Source organism: Thunnus albacares, chromosome 16, assembly GCF_914725855.1.
Source record: "Thunnus albacares chromosome 16, fThuAlb1.1, whole genome shotgun sequence".
Classification (NCBI taxonomy): domain Eukaryota; kingdom Metazoa; phylum Chordata; class Actinopteri; order Scombriformes; family Scombridae; genus Thunnus; species Thunnus albacares.
In genome coordinates, this window is record NC_058121.1 from 6,790,046 (window position 1) to 6,806,143 (window position 16,098).

Below are 16,098 nucleotides of genomic sequence, written 5' to 3' on the forward strand. Positions count from 1 at the left end.
TGTGGTCGTCATCACACCGTTTAATTTCAACAGTTTGTAAGAAAAAAATATTACAGCGTTTATAAACATCAGCATCACTGTAGCTGGTCTGAGTGCTTAAACTTTGCTATGTTACATTAGACTCAAAACGGCATCATGACGCGCTCCAAAGTCTATAAAATCAAATGCGGCATCCTTCAACATTATTCTGCTATAAATTAACAGCCTCTATGCAAAGTTGAATTTACGCAAAGTTCCTCACACACACACACACACAGTCACATTCTGAATCCGACTCCTGTCTGATCAAGGCAAAGTGGTGCTAGTATGTACACTCTGTTGTCTGGATGTTAGTCACTTGTGTAGCCGTCACGATGAAGCTGAAGATCAGGTTACAAATGATAATGCACATGTTTTAGTGGGGGTAGGCCTCGATCACCATGGCATGACCCTGGAAAACAAAAGATTACAAGCATGTCAGGAAAACTAATCAATAGAATGGAAAGATTCATTCGATCAGGTAAGTCATCTAAATTAATAAAGATGAACGACAGCGTTATTAAACATTCTTTTTAAAATACAAATAAGCTGCAACAGAAAATTGCAATTTGGAAATTTTTTAGTGTCATATGGTCTAGATCACCAACGTGTTATGTGGTGCACACTGTAGAAACATTCTGTATTACATTAAAATCTACATCTCCAGAAGTTTTAAAATGACAGGCAGTAGAACCAAACAATGTAACACTTTAAATTGTGAAGTGTAACTTTAATGAAGGGGGAAAAAAAGTCATAATTCTAAGGTTTCGTGTTTATCGGTCACCTGTCCTCCAGCAGCACAAGCCGCCACCAGTCCATACTGTCCTCCCTCCTTCTTCAGGCGGTGCGCAACTGTGGTTACCAGCCTGCAGCCTGTGGCTCCGAACGGGTGACCCAAAGACAGAGAGCCTCCCCACAGGTTGAACTTCTCCATGGGAGGAGTCCCCACCTAAACACACACACACACACACGGTAAGGACTGAATATTTCTTTGTTGGTTAAATCAGAACTTCTCTTAGACTGAAATGGAATATAAAAATAAAACATTAGCATGAACTCAAGGTGAGATATTAATGGTTTCCTAAAACCATTAACATGAAACTAAGTGCTGCTTTGCTCTTTAATAACTATTAGTTTTTAGATACAGAATATCAACAGCTTCATCCTTTAAACTACACTGTAAGTTTCGTTGTAATATCAACACAAACTAACAAAACAAGGTCTAAATTCTTTCACAACTATCATTTACAGAGATTTTGTATCATCAGACTGTCATATCAACACATATCAACATGATTCCAGCTAGATATGTGCTGATATGAAATTTTTTCATAATTATTGTAGCCATAATTCTCTCTGTACTTTATCTGGGTGCATGATACGGCTAACATTTGAATATGCAGTATGGTATGGATCTCCTCTGACAAAAAGCCAACAGCTGCAGCCGTCTTTACCTTTGATTTCCTGCCCATATACGTCTGGGCGAACCAATCTGAGTCCATAGCCTTCAGATTTGCCATTATCTGGCCCTGGAAGACACAAAAAAATATATATATCCGCATGTTACCATAGATACCAGACTGAAAAGACATTGATTTCTACTGATTCAAAAGTACTAAGTAGTGCAGGATGTGAAGCAAACCAATCAAATCTTACTCCACCTCTCCTCAAACATTGATGTCCATGAATAATGCAGGCCACAATTGGATTAAGGCAGACACAGAAATGGGATCAATAACTCTGGTTCAGTTATTTGAAAAATGCATATCTATCTTTCCCAGATGTGTTGTGATAACTTACTGCGAATGCCTCGTGGAACTCAAAGACGTCAATGTCACTCATGCTCAACCCGGCACGTTCCAGGACTTTGGGTGTACTGTATGTTGGCCTGAGAGAGTCAAATAGAGTAGAAAAATTCATATTGAGTCACCAGAAATAAAATTAAAATAAACTTTTTTCCCCTTCAACTCTTTTGTTGTTTTCAAATGAACAATTCTGCCCAAATATCAGTTAACTACACACAGGGTCAACTATCACGGTTCCATCTCAGCTCTTTCCTTAATAACTAGATGCTTAGGTTCTCTAGATTTGTCTCTGACAGACATATTCTGCTACTTTCTTTATATTTTAATATAAATATAAATGAACAGTAATATATGAACTGATCAACTAATACAGAGATAAGAAACTGAGGGACTCACCCCAAAAGCAGCTGATCTTTGGGGTCCTGAGACACGTAGACAAAGTCTCTGCCAGGATGAAACATAACATGATCAGCACATCAACTGAAATAACATCATCAGGGAAATTGAGGCTGCTCTACCAAACAGAGAGGAGTGCAGTTACCTGAGGTAGGCTTTAGGCTTGTAACCCATAGCCAAGGCTTTCTCTTCAGACATGATGAGCACAGCAGAGGCACCGTCAGTCTGAGAACACACATGAACAAGCAGTTTACAGTCAGGGTAATGCATGAGTGGTGACAGTGTGAGCTAAATCAGTTGTTAATGGAAAAAACACAAGATTGAGGGGAGGATAGTGTGGGAAGGACCATCAATAGTCCCAGAAATTCACCAGACAAATTCATTCTTTAGCAGCCAGAGTGTTAAAGCTAATGAACGAATCAAACCCAAACTAGCTAGCTTAACTGACAAGATCTGCCATCCTCAATCATGATTTAACAGTGTTTGGCTTGGGCCACTGGCTGGCTAGAGTTGAAGTGAGGTTTACACACACACACAAACACACACACTGTTTTAAACCAGTAAAGAGTAATTAAGAGCACTGAAAGTGCTGTAGGGCCTGGTGTGTGTGTGTGTGTGTGTGTTTGTGTTTGTGTGTTTACCAGGAAGGAGGAGTTGGCGGCAGTCACTGTGCCGTGAGGTTTAATGAAGGCTGGTTTCAGTTTGGCCATCTGCTCCATGGAGGACGGGCGGATGCCGTTGTCCTTGGAAACAATATCACGACCTAGGAAAGACAAAAATGAATCAAAAAAATCAAGACAAAATTATGTTTTTTATGAAGAAAAACTTAAACTTCAAAACATGGCAGCAGTAAACATGTCGCAACGGCAATCAATCACCTCAATCCATATATATGAGATTCAAGTCTGTTTTATACAATGTAATAATAATGATTTGTATTGTCTGTAGCCTTTTCTTGCAAAAAAAAAAGTTACAATACTGGCATGCAGTATAATGCCAAATGTTTTCATCTTGAGTCAAAATCCCATCAGTTGTATCTGAGGTGTTATGATTGCTGCATAATCAGGCAAACTGACAGAGCTTATCAGTATCAAAATGTACTTAAATGATGGGTTTGATGAGTAACGTCCTGTATTCTGGTTTCAAGGTGTGTTTACCTGGCACTTTGAAGGAGATGACATCCTCCAGCAGCCCTGCGTCCTGGGCTTTTTTGGCCAGACCGTGTGATCGCAGAGCGAACTCATCCTGCTCCACTCTGGAGACCCCGAATGCAGCTGCTAGACGGTCAGCACTGTGGCCCATTGTTTCAGCTGTAGAGAACTCAGCCACAGCAGGAAGCTACACACACAAAATACAAAGGTTACAATAGGGGATACTATACTGTACTTCAGATAAAACAGAAGAACTTTGATTTGATTTCTGATGTTTCAAGAGGCATTCCCATAAATTTAGAATCAAACCATTCAGGTACATCTGATAACAAAACTGATAGTGGTGCAACTCTCATAGAGCTTATGTGAATATATACCTCTGGGGAGAGGTGCGCCAGCCGGATGCTGCCAATCAAACTGAGCCTCTGGCCAAGGGTCTTTGCCTTGTTGAGGGACAACATGGTCTTCCTCATCTTGCGGCTGTGACGGATAGGAACATCGGACATGAACTCCACTCCCCCTGCCACAACGGCATCACACTGGCCTGCAGCAATCAGACCAACAGCTAGAGAGAAGGAAAGAGGAGAAAAAGACAAAGAAAAGGTCAAACGGGGAGGGAGGCAGCCAAAAAGAAAAGAAAAAAAACCAAAGGGGAGATTGGCTACTGTATTTTTTCTTGTGCATCCTTAAATGTAGGTGTCTGTGTGTAATGACAAAAAGACACATCTGATCATGGTCTCCTGCTGTGATTATTTTACACCAGCAGACATTTCATCCAGAATCAGCACTTCTTTCATTGTCATAAGATATCTGTATTGTCTTTGCTTTTGTTTGTCAGGATTCAAATAGTGCGTTACTTCACTACACAGCAGTAAACAATACATAACAAACAAAAGAACAATACCATCAAACAATGTCACTCTTTTTGCAGCTTCAGTGTGGGACTACATAGGCCTGGTGATAGGTTTGTTAAATCAGAACACAATATGTTTATATCAGGATACGATTCCAATTAAAGCTGCAAGCAGCGTTGGTCGGGACCTCGCACTCTAGCAATCATTTCGCTTTTTAAAAATGAGGGATATTTATTACAAGTGAGGTGTGCTTTTATTTTGAAAGATTGATTGGCAGGATGAGAATTTTCTGCAGGGTGAGACATGTCTGTCTTGCTCACACCTGTGTCATCAAAATCATGCAAGTTTTGGGCCCATTCACTTGAATTTCAATTAGTAAATTGAGAGTGTGAGCGAACCCAAACCTTTTTGAACATTTACTGCTTCCACATAGTTTTAGATACAGACTTCATTTGAACTTTAAATGAGTCACAAGACTTTAACCTACAAATCTTGAATTTACATGTGTTTTCTATCTCTTACTGTTTTTGAGATATTCGAGTGTGAGTTTTAAAGTCTTTTCTTGCTCCTCCTGTGATTTCATAATGAGTGTGTATTGCAGAATGTTTCACAGCACTGAGGGAGTGACATCACTAGGAGCAGTCAGAGAGGAGGATTTTAGAGAACAATTCTTGTGAAATCTCCTCATAAATCCCATGACTTTGGCCAAATCTTACATTAGAAATCATTTTTTTGTTTGAAATTTCGTGGCGAATCCATTGATACAGGTTTGAAAGTGGTCAGACTTATGGTTTAGATGTCAGAAGCCTCTGTTTGACACAAAGTTCATGCCCATATATTGCCTCCCCATTGGTTTACATTGTAAGGTGTGATGTGGCACTGCAACTTTCAGGGCTTATAAAATCCAAACCATTCGAGTTATTGCAAAGTTTTTAACAACTTTTTTTCAGCACAGTGTCATAAGTCATGTCATATCAAAGTTTGTTGAAGTCCCGTAATAATAAATAAATAAATAAAGAAAGAAACAAAGAAACACACACACGAAAAACAATAGAGTCCTCACCCTTAGGCGAAGACTACTGTTTTACAGGACTACTGTTTTACAGTAGTCCTCTGCCTTCTGGGCTTGGTCCCTAATTAAAGTAAATGATTTATAACATTATATAAATAACTATAATCATTGCCCAGCCCAAAATATACAAGTTACAAGGGGGTGAGGCTCGGGTGTGGAGATTTCAAACACCACAAAGTCAAAAGGAAGATGGAAAAGGATCACCTTCACTGACATACCTGAGGTCATAGCTTGGTTGGAGGAGATGCAGGCCATGGTGACGGTGTGAGCTGGGATCTTGTCGGAGAAGCCTGCACCCAGTGCTGCCTGAAATCACAGTCAAACAACACGGAGATACACGACTGAACAGTGGCTCTCTTTACAAATGTACACACAAAAGGTATAAAACATTCTTGCCAGTTTTAGATTCTCTTCCAAAAGTTGAACTGCTGTATGACATTATGATTTTTGCAATATTAGTCAATGAATTGCTTGTTCGATTGAAAGAAAGTAAATCAGCAACTTTGATATTTTCAAGCAAAAATGCCAAAAAATATGCAAAAAAAAAAAAAAAAAAAAAAAAAAAAAGACAGTAAACTGTAAATCCTTGGGTTTTGGAGTGTTGGTCTGAGAAAACAAGACATTTGAATACATTCCCTTGAGCTGTGTGCAGTGCTGGTGTGTAAGATCAAGGCTTAAAGAGAGTATACATATGAAACATATTCAAGGTGTGTGAAGGTCCAGATACTACAAACATTTTTGGGTGTACGTGTGTATGTGTATGTGTGTGTGTGTGTTGATACCTCTCTTGCTACATTGCTTGTCTTGACCTCCTGAATGACTGTTCCATAGATGATGTAGTCTACAGCGTCTTTGGGAAGAGCTGTCTTGTGCAGCAGACCCCTACAGAAATCCAAACAGTTTTTAAGTCACAGCAGCACTAAAAAAAAAAAACTGCCATGCATAAAGTGTCTTGTGAAAAGACTGAAAGGAGGAAGAGAAAAACAACATCCTGAATAGATTTATTATATTTATTACAGAGCAGTAACAGTGAAACTCTTGTTTTCAACAATTACAGAGGATCTTTTATTATGCAAGGTGCTTAATGCCACTGATCCTTGAAGGTTTCACTGGTTGTCTTCATAAAAAGTGTCATAATGGACTTTATAGTGTTATAACAGTTAATGCAACAAACACCACAGGACATAAATACACTTACTGTAGAGCTGCTCTGGCCAAGTCATGGGGCATCAGGTCAGCATACCTGTAAACACACAGCAGTAAAGTTTCACCTTCAAGCCACTGAGATCATCTCTCTCACTAAAAGTCACTGGACTACAGGTTGTAGTTTTGAGCAGCTTTCTTGTCAAAGTATAAGGATCATAAATGTATGCTTCCTTCAGGCTATAGCCAGCAAACTTCTAAGTAAAGAGTAGAGACGTACGTGGTTCCAGACAGAAGGAAAGGGGTTCGGACTCCTTCGACCAGTACTATGTTCTTCAGACCAGGTCGGGCCAGAGTCTTCTTGCTCTTTGTCTGAACTGAAAAAAATAAATAAATAACAGGTTCACAGATTTTGATAGTTGAGAGTTGACCTGAGCAATCCACGTGAGCATACATGATTGAAAGCTGATTTATTTTAGGTGCATGTAAATGAAATCAGTTAGAGTAATGACTTACCCTGAGCCTGCAGCTGTGCTGACGTACTGAGAGAGCGTGCAGCTGAAACACACACACACACACACACACACACACACACACACACACACACACACACACAGAAAGATGTTCCTCATCATCCTCCATTTAAAATCTTTTAAAACACGTCAACCCTTCAAACTTAAGCGGGCACCAACGTCTCACCTGATTAACAGTAATACACATTATATACATTACACTGTCAAGAGCACAAAACAATGTTTTAGCAGCTTAAATTCATAAAGCAGATGTCTGTATCAATTATACAACTTGGTGATTGAACCAAGTTGTGTAACGTGACAGCAGGGGCAGACAAATTATCAGACAAGTGATAGTGGCCATATATCACATCTGTATTATTAATATAAATGTTCATAATGTTGAAGTATATATTGCATTTCTGGCTTCCTGTTTGGGAGAAGATTTTGTATTATTCCTGTGATGTAATTTGAAGCCTTGATAACTGTTGAAGGTGTAGATGACTCACCAAACTGCACTGCCCAGGCAGGGCTGACTGGGCAGCTACGCATCGAGGTCAGCAGCATGGAAGCCATTATGTTCTACAAAGAAAGAAATTGTAATTGTGACTGCAAAGTTATCACCATAGCTCTGAAAACAGCTAATGAAAACATTTCTATATGCTAAAAAATGTGCTTATTTCCACTTTGTCTTCTTTTGCTCAAACAGTCTGATGATTTCCAGAAAAATTACGCTGAATGTGTGACAGCTTTCAAAATCTTCTGAGATCCCTTGACCACTTCAGGTAATTCTAAGCTTTCTTTGTCTGAATTGGCATTGACATTTTTATTCAATAATTCTGCATTGTTTGTGCTGTAATATTCTTTTATTTTCTGTAAAGCACTTTGTATTGCCCTGGGTATGAAATGACCTATATAAATAAAGCTGCCTTGCATAGTTCTATAGGCAAATCGTCAACTGTATCAACCTGAAGGAATGAATCACACTAGACATAAAAACACAGCATGAGTCTGTGTTTCTAATTACCTAACTCTGACCTATGACTATGCAGATTATGTGGTTTAATGTGACAATATGTGTTAGAAAATGTTAGCTTATTTACAGGAAGTTGAACACACCCCAATATTTCCAGCATAGAGAGAACAACAGCTAGTGTAGAGAGAGCTAACTCCATGTACAACTGTGCAAATGAAATGTTAAGTTGCTTATCAGTGCAGTAATTTCATTTTTAAAAATGTGTTGTATTTTAAAAGCTTGTTATATTATCTATTGTGCCAAATCTTCATCTGAAAAGTTACTAAAGCTGTCAAATAAATGTCGTGGAGTAGAAAGTACAATATTTCCCTCTGAAACGTCGTGGAGTGGAAGTATAAAGTAGCGTCAAATGGAAATACTCGAGTAAAGCATAAGTACCTCAAATTATACTTAAATACAGTACTTGAGTAAATGTACTTACTTACTTTCCACCACTGAACCTAAAACACCTTTAACGATGCGTTGAGGTCCTATTCTGTTCCGCATTTGCTCTTATTGAATATAAATTGTGTTGACTTTAACACAGCAGAATGAAAGATAATTTGACCAGCTTTAATAATGTTTCCTCTTATATGTTTTATTATGTGGGATAATATGACATATCATTGACGGGTGACCCAGCCCAACCCCCTATCTATCCCGGCTTTGACCCTTCACCTAGATTCCTCTCCTGGAGAATGACAGAGGCAGAAACCCGTAACCTCCAGACTCAAACAGGGTCACAACTGTCTACAGGTCAATTAAATATTTGACTATATAAAGTTAAGTTCACACCAATTAGTAAAATGCATTTATGACACAATTTTAATAGAAAAACAATGAAGCTGAAGGTTAGCTTCAAGCTAATAGCGCTAACTAACGTTACTTGCATACGTTTCCAGGGCGTTTTTGTATCTAGCCCGCTATTCCCAAGATGAACAAACATATTTGCAGGCTTTTTCCCTTTAACAGACTCATTATCAGGAATGATAACCGAGGTGAATCTTACCTGTATTTGAGTTGTGTGTGTACCGACGCTGCTCCCCAGTCAAACGCTTGGGCAGACTCTCCGTCAGCGCTACTGAACTACAAAACCTAAGGACCCACCAAGATAGTAGCTGACCTAAAATATGCCATAACGGACACATTGACAACCAATAAAAAGCCACATACCTGCTTGTGTTTTAGAGCTCTTTTAATTATAGTTTATTATACCGACATCGCAAAACATCGCTTTTACATCAAATGATATATAATGATTTCAATAATTTAATATTTTAGGCGACGGCGATACAACAGCGTATTGTGGGGTCCTTATTAGAAAACTTTTAGGCCTCCAACCAACAGCCTGAACGTTTTTGTAGGTATGTAGGGTGCAGGTTGGAGATGACAGTTTGACAGGTTTGCAAGCTGCAGATAACCTTCATTGTCAGGTATGTTTTATGAAATTAATAATTTAAGGTCTGTTTTATTGAAGACAGTTCCCACATCTCCAGTAGGTTTGGTTTTTAACTTTGGTAGGGACATTTTTTTAGTTGGGCCAAAATAGTTATAGCTCTCTTTTCTCTTTCATATGTTCCATATGTACACATAAGCATACATAAAGAGCCTGACTGCAAACATGTTCACTTTACTGAATATGTATTTGCTTGTCTGAAACCGGAATTGTAACATGTTGAATTTGTCTGATTGCTACAGTTTGTTTTATTGTTGGAAATCTGAGACCAAAATTAATATTTAAAACTGACATTTCATACAGTATAAAATGTATAATGACCTGCAGGTAGTATTCTACTCTGTTTGAACCAACTATCTGCTGTAAGGTTTTCAAACCTCACCTGAGATCCTGCAGATCTGTGCTTCTTTCAGTTTATTGATTGATATCTTTAAATCATCTCAGAAACTTCTACTTGTATTATTTATCATTCAACTCCCAAACTTATGGTTAAATATTTCACTGTGACATCAGCTCACCTGTGTGTGTGTCTCTCTCTGTGTGTGTGTGTGTGTGTGTGTGTGTGTGTGTGTCTGAAAAAATCAGTTGGACAAGCTGTGGCACATTTACCTTTCTTTAAAATAATGTTCATGTCTTAATGACATGTGCAATAATAACTCTGCTCCTGATCCGCTCATGGAAAAAACAAACAAACAAATAAAACTACCAGATGACCCGAGAGATTATTATTATTATTATTATTATTATTATTATTTGTGTGTGCATGTGTGTGTGTTTGATTTGGTGTTCATTTTAATTGTTGTATTTCTGTATTTTTAAACTTTTCTTTTAAATGATTTTATCATGTCAATCAATTGCTTTCATGCTGATTTTAAGCACCTTGAACTGCCATTGTGAATGAAAAGTACTATACAAATAAAATCGACTTGACTTGATGGAAAAGGAGAGTGGCATTAAATGGTTAATATTTCTCCCATTATTTAAAAAATAGGTTTGATGTTTGGATTGATTCCAGAACAATTTTATTAGCTAAGCTCAGTTGTCACTGACACCTTGTTTCTTCTTTAAAAAAAGCCCTATTTTCGCTTTGGGATTCTCTCCCACAGTAATAGAGTTGTTTAATTAAATGACATGTCTGAGCAAATATCAAAAATTAGCTAATAACACCAATGCCTGAAATTTAAATATAATATCAACTGATATTACTAATGTCCAGTGAAGTCATTTTCAACTCTGTGAGGTTTAAACGAAGAGTACTAACCGCTTCAGATGAACCCACTTTTTGCATAAAACACACAAACCTTTTCAACTCTGAAGATATTTATCTGCGCAGTTTCTTCCATGATACTGTCTGTCTCTCCGTTTCATTGATAAAAACCAAGGTGAACTTTCACCTAGATTGTGGCAACAATACTTAGCAAAGTCACTTGGTGGCAGTATAATCCCCAGACGTTAATGTGCAATGCTGCTTTAACATGAGTAAAGCACTTTTACAAGACTTCTAGGGACATAGAAAAAAACATATTCTACCCTAAAATGCCTGTGTCTCTTGATAGTCAAGGCAGCATTAAATTTCCATACATAAATTAAGTTAATGTTATAGGCTGCCACTCTTTTGATACCAGAATAGTAACTTTTTGTGTGTTTGCTTGCTGTGTGTTACTATTGCTGGTTTCTGATTGGCTGTAAAAACTCAAATTTAGCACATTAGCAGCAGTGGAAGAAGTATTCAGACCCTGTACTTATGTAAAAGTACCAATACAGCAATGTAAAAATACTCCATTACAAATAAAAGTCCTGCATAAAAAATTCTTCTCAAGTAAAAGTAATACTCAAGTAAAGTACAAGTACCTCAAAATTTTACTTAAATACAGTACTTGGCTACTTACAACCACTGCACATTAGACAGAAGATACAATTTTATGATAAAGGTTGTACTACACACAGTGGAAATGTCCTTTTTGCCAAGGTCAGCAACACTTCCATACAATCTGAATTTCTTCTTGTAACACTCACTCACAACACTCTGGTACTAATATGTATGCTGTGTATCTGTATCTATGTATACACTGCCTGGCTGGAGTAGAGCTGTGTTAACACTCTGCCACTCTGTGAGAATCCCAAAAGTAGATCAAGGGTCACACCTGTCTCTGCCTCATGTGATGGCAATCTGGGTCATAGTTAATGTTGCTGTGTTGCTCTGTGTCTTAGGTCATGTGAGCAGGTGTCTCTCAATGTCTTCATCACTGGCAGGTAAATATCAGCTCACTAATGGGGCCAGACTGATGATTTTTGGAAAAATACCAAGGTAATGTGAAATATTTTATTAAAAGTCAGATATTATCAAGTTGATGTGTTCCTTCTCTGATATGAAGGTTTCTCCCAGACCAGGAGGTGAATTACGCTGTCATAAAATGGCCAAAAACAAAAGTTTAATTATTTTGTTTTCCCTCTGTCACATTAAATATGACCATCAAAGCACTGACTTAAAAGGTAAGATTTTAGACTAAATTTTTAACTAAATTTGTGCTAATGTTCTCCAAGGACAGGTGTTAAACTAGCAGACATTTGAATAATACAATACTGGTAGCCCCATATCTGACGGTCTCTCATCTATTTTACTGTTTCCTCCATCAAGCTCAAACACACGTCAGCTACGAGCTCAAGGACGATGTGGCAGTTGTAAGATTCAACGATCCAACATCCCAGGTGCTTGTGTGTGTGTTCTGTGTGGGTGTTTGTTTATGGACGAGAGTATGAGGCAGTACATGCGTGTCAGAGAGAGATTATATTTGTGACAGTCTTGACGACCTGTCTCAGTCTCTCACTGACAGATGTGACATGATTAATCGGAGCATGTGTGTTTGTGTATATGCAGGTGAACGCGCTGTCGGTGCAGATGCAGTCTGAGCTGATGAAGGTGATGGGTGAGATCTGGTCCAACGGCTCTGTGAAAAGTGCCGTTCTCCGTCTCCAGCAAGCCCAGCTGCTTTATCACTGGCGTGGATATCAAGTAGGCTTTTTAAGACTTTAACAAGGATTTCCCTGCACTTGTATATGGTTTGAACTAGAGTGAAAAGGTTCATTTTGTTGCATTTTCACACTTTTCTAACAGCAAGCAATGATGATCTAGTCATGTAAGAGCAGTGACAAGGTAACCCATCTCTCTTTGGAAGGTCAGCAGATGTTCAAGAAGATCGAGAACTCTCCCATTCCCATTGTTGTAGCCATCAATGGCTCTGCCTGGGTGGAAGCGTTGAGGTACAAGGGTGTCTGTGTGTGTGACAGGTGTTAAAAATGCTGCTTGTGTGGACTAAAATGTGACTAATTCTTTGACTTCTCTGTAGTTTGCGATATTCTGCCAGTACTGAGTTACCACCAAAAGCCGAAAAACAATCCTGGGTGCAGCAGAGGTCATGCTAGGACTTGTGCCTGGAGCAGATGGCACTCAGAGACTGCCTAAAATGGTATAAATACACACACTCATATTAATCAGTAATTACTAATGGCTTGAAAGCACCGCCACAGTGTTGTGCTAGTGGCTACTGAGTTACACAAGAGTATTTTAAGGTCAAGTGTCTCACTTAGGAGCACATTAGCTCACAATATCTGCAATCCCCTTGTCCTGTGTGTGTGTGTGTGTGTACGTGTGTGTGTGTGTAGGTGGGTCTCCCCGGAGCATTTGACATGATGCTGACAGGCAGGAACATCAGGGCTGATAAAGCTAAGAAGATAGGTCTAGTGCACCAGCTTGTGGACCCTCTGGGTATGTTCTACGTGTGACATTTGTAGATTGCTTTGCTCACTAAGAAACATAGTATTGTTTTCCTGCTGTGATCTTCTGTGATTTGCTCCTCTAGACAAGGGTGGGAGAGGATTAAACTTTATTAAGAAGCTCAAAATTGTGAATTAACTGATGTAACTGATGCAAATTTTGCTTCTTATGTTCCAAAAAACATACATCCGTTGTTGTGGCAGGGACAAAATGTATACACCGCCGCTATGTTTTCAATGGTTAGTTTGTCCTTTGTGAAGGTTTACTCCAGGTCCTGGTTTTAGGCCTGAGGAGGAGAGGACTGTTGAGGAGGTGGCAGTAGGCGTGGCCAAAGGAATCGCTGACTAGAAGGTCTAGTTACAAAGGAGAAGGGTCTTTATGTCTTGCAGGAAGCTTGACAGCAAGCTTCGGGTTTTCCTGTCAGCTGTGCAATGCTGCTTGATGGTGTTGGCATTAAAATAGTTGCCTATTAATTTTCTGTCGATGGACTAATTGTTGAAGATCTAGTAGTCTGACTGTTGTTTACTGTGTGAGGCCGTCATGTTGTGGCCCATGTAGTTCAGTTCACTTGGAGCCCATATGAACTCATATAAGACTGAGAGAGCTGAATTCTTATTGTGGATTATCCCAATAAACTTTTGGGCAAATAACCCATATTATAAACTATTATTAACAACTAAGCAAATAGAAGGACACAATTAATAAATCTATAAAATGGAGATAATAAATCAGAGGATTTGTTTGTTGTCACTCTTTTTTTCTTAGTTCCGTTTTTTTCTTTTGTTTTCTACTTACTTTGGGATGTTGGGAAAATGAGGTGGAGTGGTATAATGAATAAAGAGTATTAAAAAAATGATCTCACTCTTAAAAAAAAAAAGATCATGTGTGTCTGTTGCAGCTCATCAGACTCTCACATCCAGCACCTGCCGATGTCTTGCTTTACAAATGAGGCAGTTCTATGTCTCCAGGAGTGAGTACTGACAAAGCCAGCAGAGGGAGACACTGGAACAGTGTTCGGACTTGACTTCCTTGCTTGGGCGGTATGTCTCTTAGTTGAACACACACATCCTGAACCATGTTTTAAATGGAAATTTTCCAACACTGATTTTCCCTGCTAAGTGCCAATTTGGTAGATTACAAATGATCATTTCAATCAAAATGTAATCCTTAAATCTTGTGTTATTTCAGCCCTTTGTATCTTGGACCCCCATCCATCAGGTCCATTCAGGTTTGTGGACTTGATCGGGGTGGAGCGTCTCGTCAGCATCACGATGCATTTCGAGAAAGTTTATGGAAACCAGTTCACACCCTGCCAGCAGCTGGTAGACCACACCAAAGACCTCAGTAAGAAGTTTTATACATGATCCAACATCCATTTTCTAAAATGAACCTCAGGGCTGAAACTGAGTAACTCATGTCAGGTCAAGTGTCCACAAGGCTGGTGTGAAAACGGGAATGATGGAAATGTAACCAGAGCCCAGTGGTTCTGGGTACAAGGAACTGCAGCATAATTTATCTAAAACCCAAAGTATATGACATTTGTTAGAGAAATGCACAATTTAGTGGCCTTCAACTTGTGGCCTTTACATTGTTCGAGTGTTTGTTTTTACGGTGCATAATTAATGCTGTTAAACAGTGACTTTGCCTAAGGTATTTTGTTTTTTTACAGGTGAGAGTGGGTTTAGGATAGTTTAATGATCTGAAACACTAACTTTATAGCAGGTCTCCTTTTGGTTATGGTATTACTGGGGGAGCAGGGTATGTACAGAGGCAAGAGGGAAGTCAGCTAATTTGTTGAAAATCTCAGTGTAACTCAGGTGATACAATTTGAAACGTGTTTGAAGTATGACCTTAACACGGTGACATACCTGGTTCTTGTGCTCTTGGTTTCCTCTAACAGAAACCAGCCTCCTCCCCATATAAAGACTCTCCTGTCAAACTGAATGTGGCTTGAATGAAGAGGAGGGAATGCACTGTTTTTTTTTTTCTTTTTTGTATTTACCTGTATACAACTCTTCTTGTACATACCGCTATTTAATGCATGGACAGATTTTGATTATAAAGGATTATTATTAAAGGATAGTCAGGTTCCCAAATGAACACCGACATGTTTTTCTTGCTGTAATCATTCCTCCTGTTCATACTGACCATTAGAATATCCCTTCATAATGCACTTGCAATGTAAGTGATGGGGGCCAAAATCCACAGTCCTCCTTCTGTGCAAAAATGGATTTAAAAGTTTATCTGAAGCTAATATGAAGCTTCAGCGTCCAAATGAGCCAAATAAAGTAGATATCGTTCAACGTTACAGTCTTTTTAGTGCCAAAGTTCCTCTTTATGTTACTAAACTTCCACCACAGCTCAATAGGGAAACACTGTCCGAGGAAACACAAAGAGGGAATTTATACTCCCGTTCTTTGTTCTCTTTCTTATCTATTCATGAATCTACAGTCAGAAGATTGTGATTCACCTTGTAGCCTGTTGGTTCAGTTCCAAGCTTTCAATTGTTCATATCAGTTTTTTAAAATGTTTTTATGAAGGATGATTTACCTCTGAAACCACAACCACTGCAGTTACAGTGGTATGTTTCAATTTTACTTGTAGATAGTTATATATACCTGAAATAAGATTCAAAGTTCATTACCTCTGGGTCTGCCTGTCATATCGTGTCCATGTATACTGACAGCGTTGTCCTTATGACTATTCGTGGCTATATATCAGTTTGTACTGCCCATGTCTCCGGTAACTGACCGAACTAGGATTTTATTTTCATTTTCTTTGAATGCAGTAATAACTGTAGTCCTGCATCTGGCCTGCAATAAACCTGCAATAAATCCTCCCTAATTCCTGCCTCCCTGCATGTCGTCACAATTCCAGCTCCCCACAACCACCAGGGAAAAC

General features: G+C 38.8%; 1 protein-coding gene and 1 long non-coding RNA gene across 6 annotated transcripts in view; one reads left to right on the plus strand and one right to left on the minus strand.

Moving 5' to 3' along the window:
• On the minus strand, positions 1 to 9,046 carry hadhb (hydroxyacyl-CoA dehydrogenase trifunctional multienzyme complex subunit beta). The gene is made up of 16 exons (XM_044377039.1): positions 8,976 to 9,046; positions 7,461 to 7,533; positions 6,956 to 6,997; positions 6,720 to 6,816; positions 6,495 to 6,539; positions 6,079 to 6,178; positions 5,515 to 5,602; positions 3,748 to 3,935; positions 3,377 to 3,557; positions 2,861 to 2,982; positions 2,365 to 2,444; positions 2,220 to 2,267; positions 1,819 to 1,906; positions 1,473 to 1,547; positions 803 to 967; positions 1 to 430 (listed from the first exon to the last, which is right to left on the minus strand). Exons 2-16 carry the CDS (start codon positions 7,525 to 7,527, stop codon positions 395 to 397), a joined length of 1,422 nt encoding a protein of 473 aa, XP_044232974.1. The 5' UTR covers positions 7,528 to 7,533; positions 8,976 to 9,046; the 3' UTR covers positions 1 to 394.
• Positions 7,540 to 16,098, plus strand: part of LOC122999796 — a 23,153-nt gene continuing 14,594 nt past the window's right edge. Inside the window, exons 1-10 of one of the 5 annotated variants that reach the window (XR_006407828.1) lie at positions 7,540 to 7,736; positions 11,634 to 11,730; positions 12,061 to 12,131; positions 12,301 to 12,435; positions 12,599 to 12,683; positions 12,770 to 12,889; positions 13,086 to 13,188; positions 14,096 to 14,237; positions 14,386 to 14,541; positions 15,098 to 15,377. This is a non-coding gene — a long non-coding RNA (uncharacterized LOC122999796). Of the gene's footprint in view, positions 7,737 to 9,178; positions 9,400 to 11,633; positions 11,731 to 12,060; positions 12,132 to 12,300; positions 12,436 to 12,537; positions 12,684 to 12,769; positions 12,890 to 13,085; positions 13,189 to 14,095; positions 14,238 to 14,385; positions 14,542 to 15,097; positions 15,378 to 16,098 lie in introns of those variants that run through there. The other 4 variants (XR_006407830.1, XR_006407827.1, XR_006407829.1 and 1 more) reach the window with 4 other exon arrangements.

Excerpts from the sequence above, each read along its gene's own strand:
- hadhb (XM_044377039.1), bottom strand. The coding sequence starts at position 7,527 with ATGGCTTCCATGCTGCTGACCTCGATGCGTAGCTGCCCAGTCAGCCCT. Across the intron at positions 1,907-2,219 it reads AAAGATCAGCTGCTTTTGGG|GCCAACATACAGTACACCCA; the intron begins GTGAGTCCCTCA and ends TGACTCTCTCAG. Across the intron at positions 968-1,472 it reads ATATGGGCAGGAAATCAAAG|GTGGGGACTCCTCCCATGGA; the intron begins GTAAAGACGGCT and ends GTGTGTGTTTAG.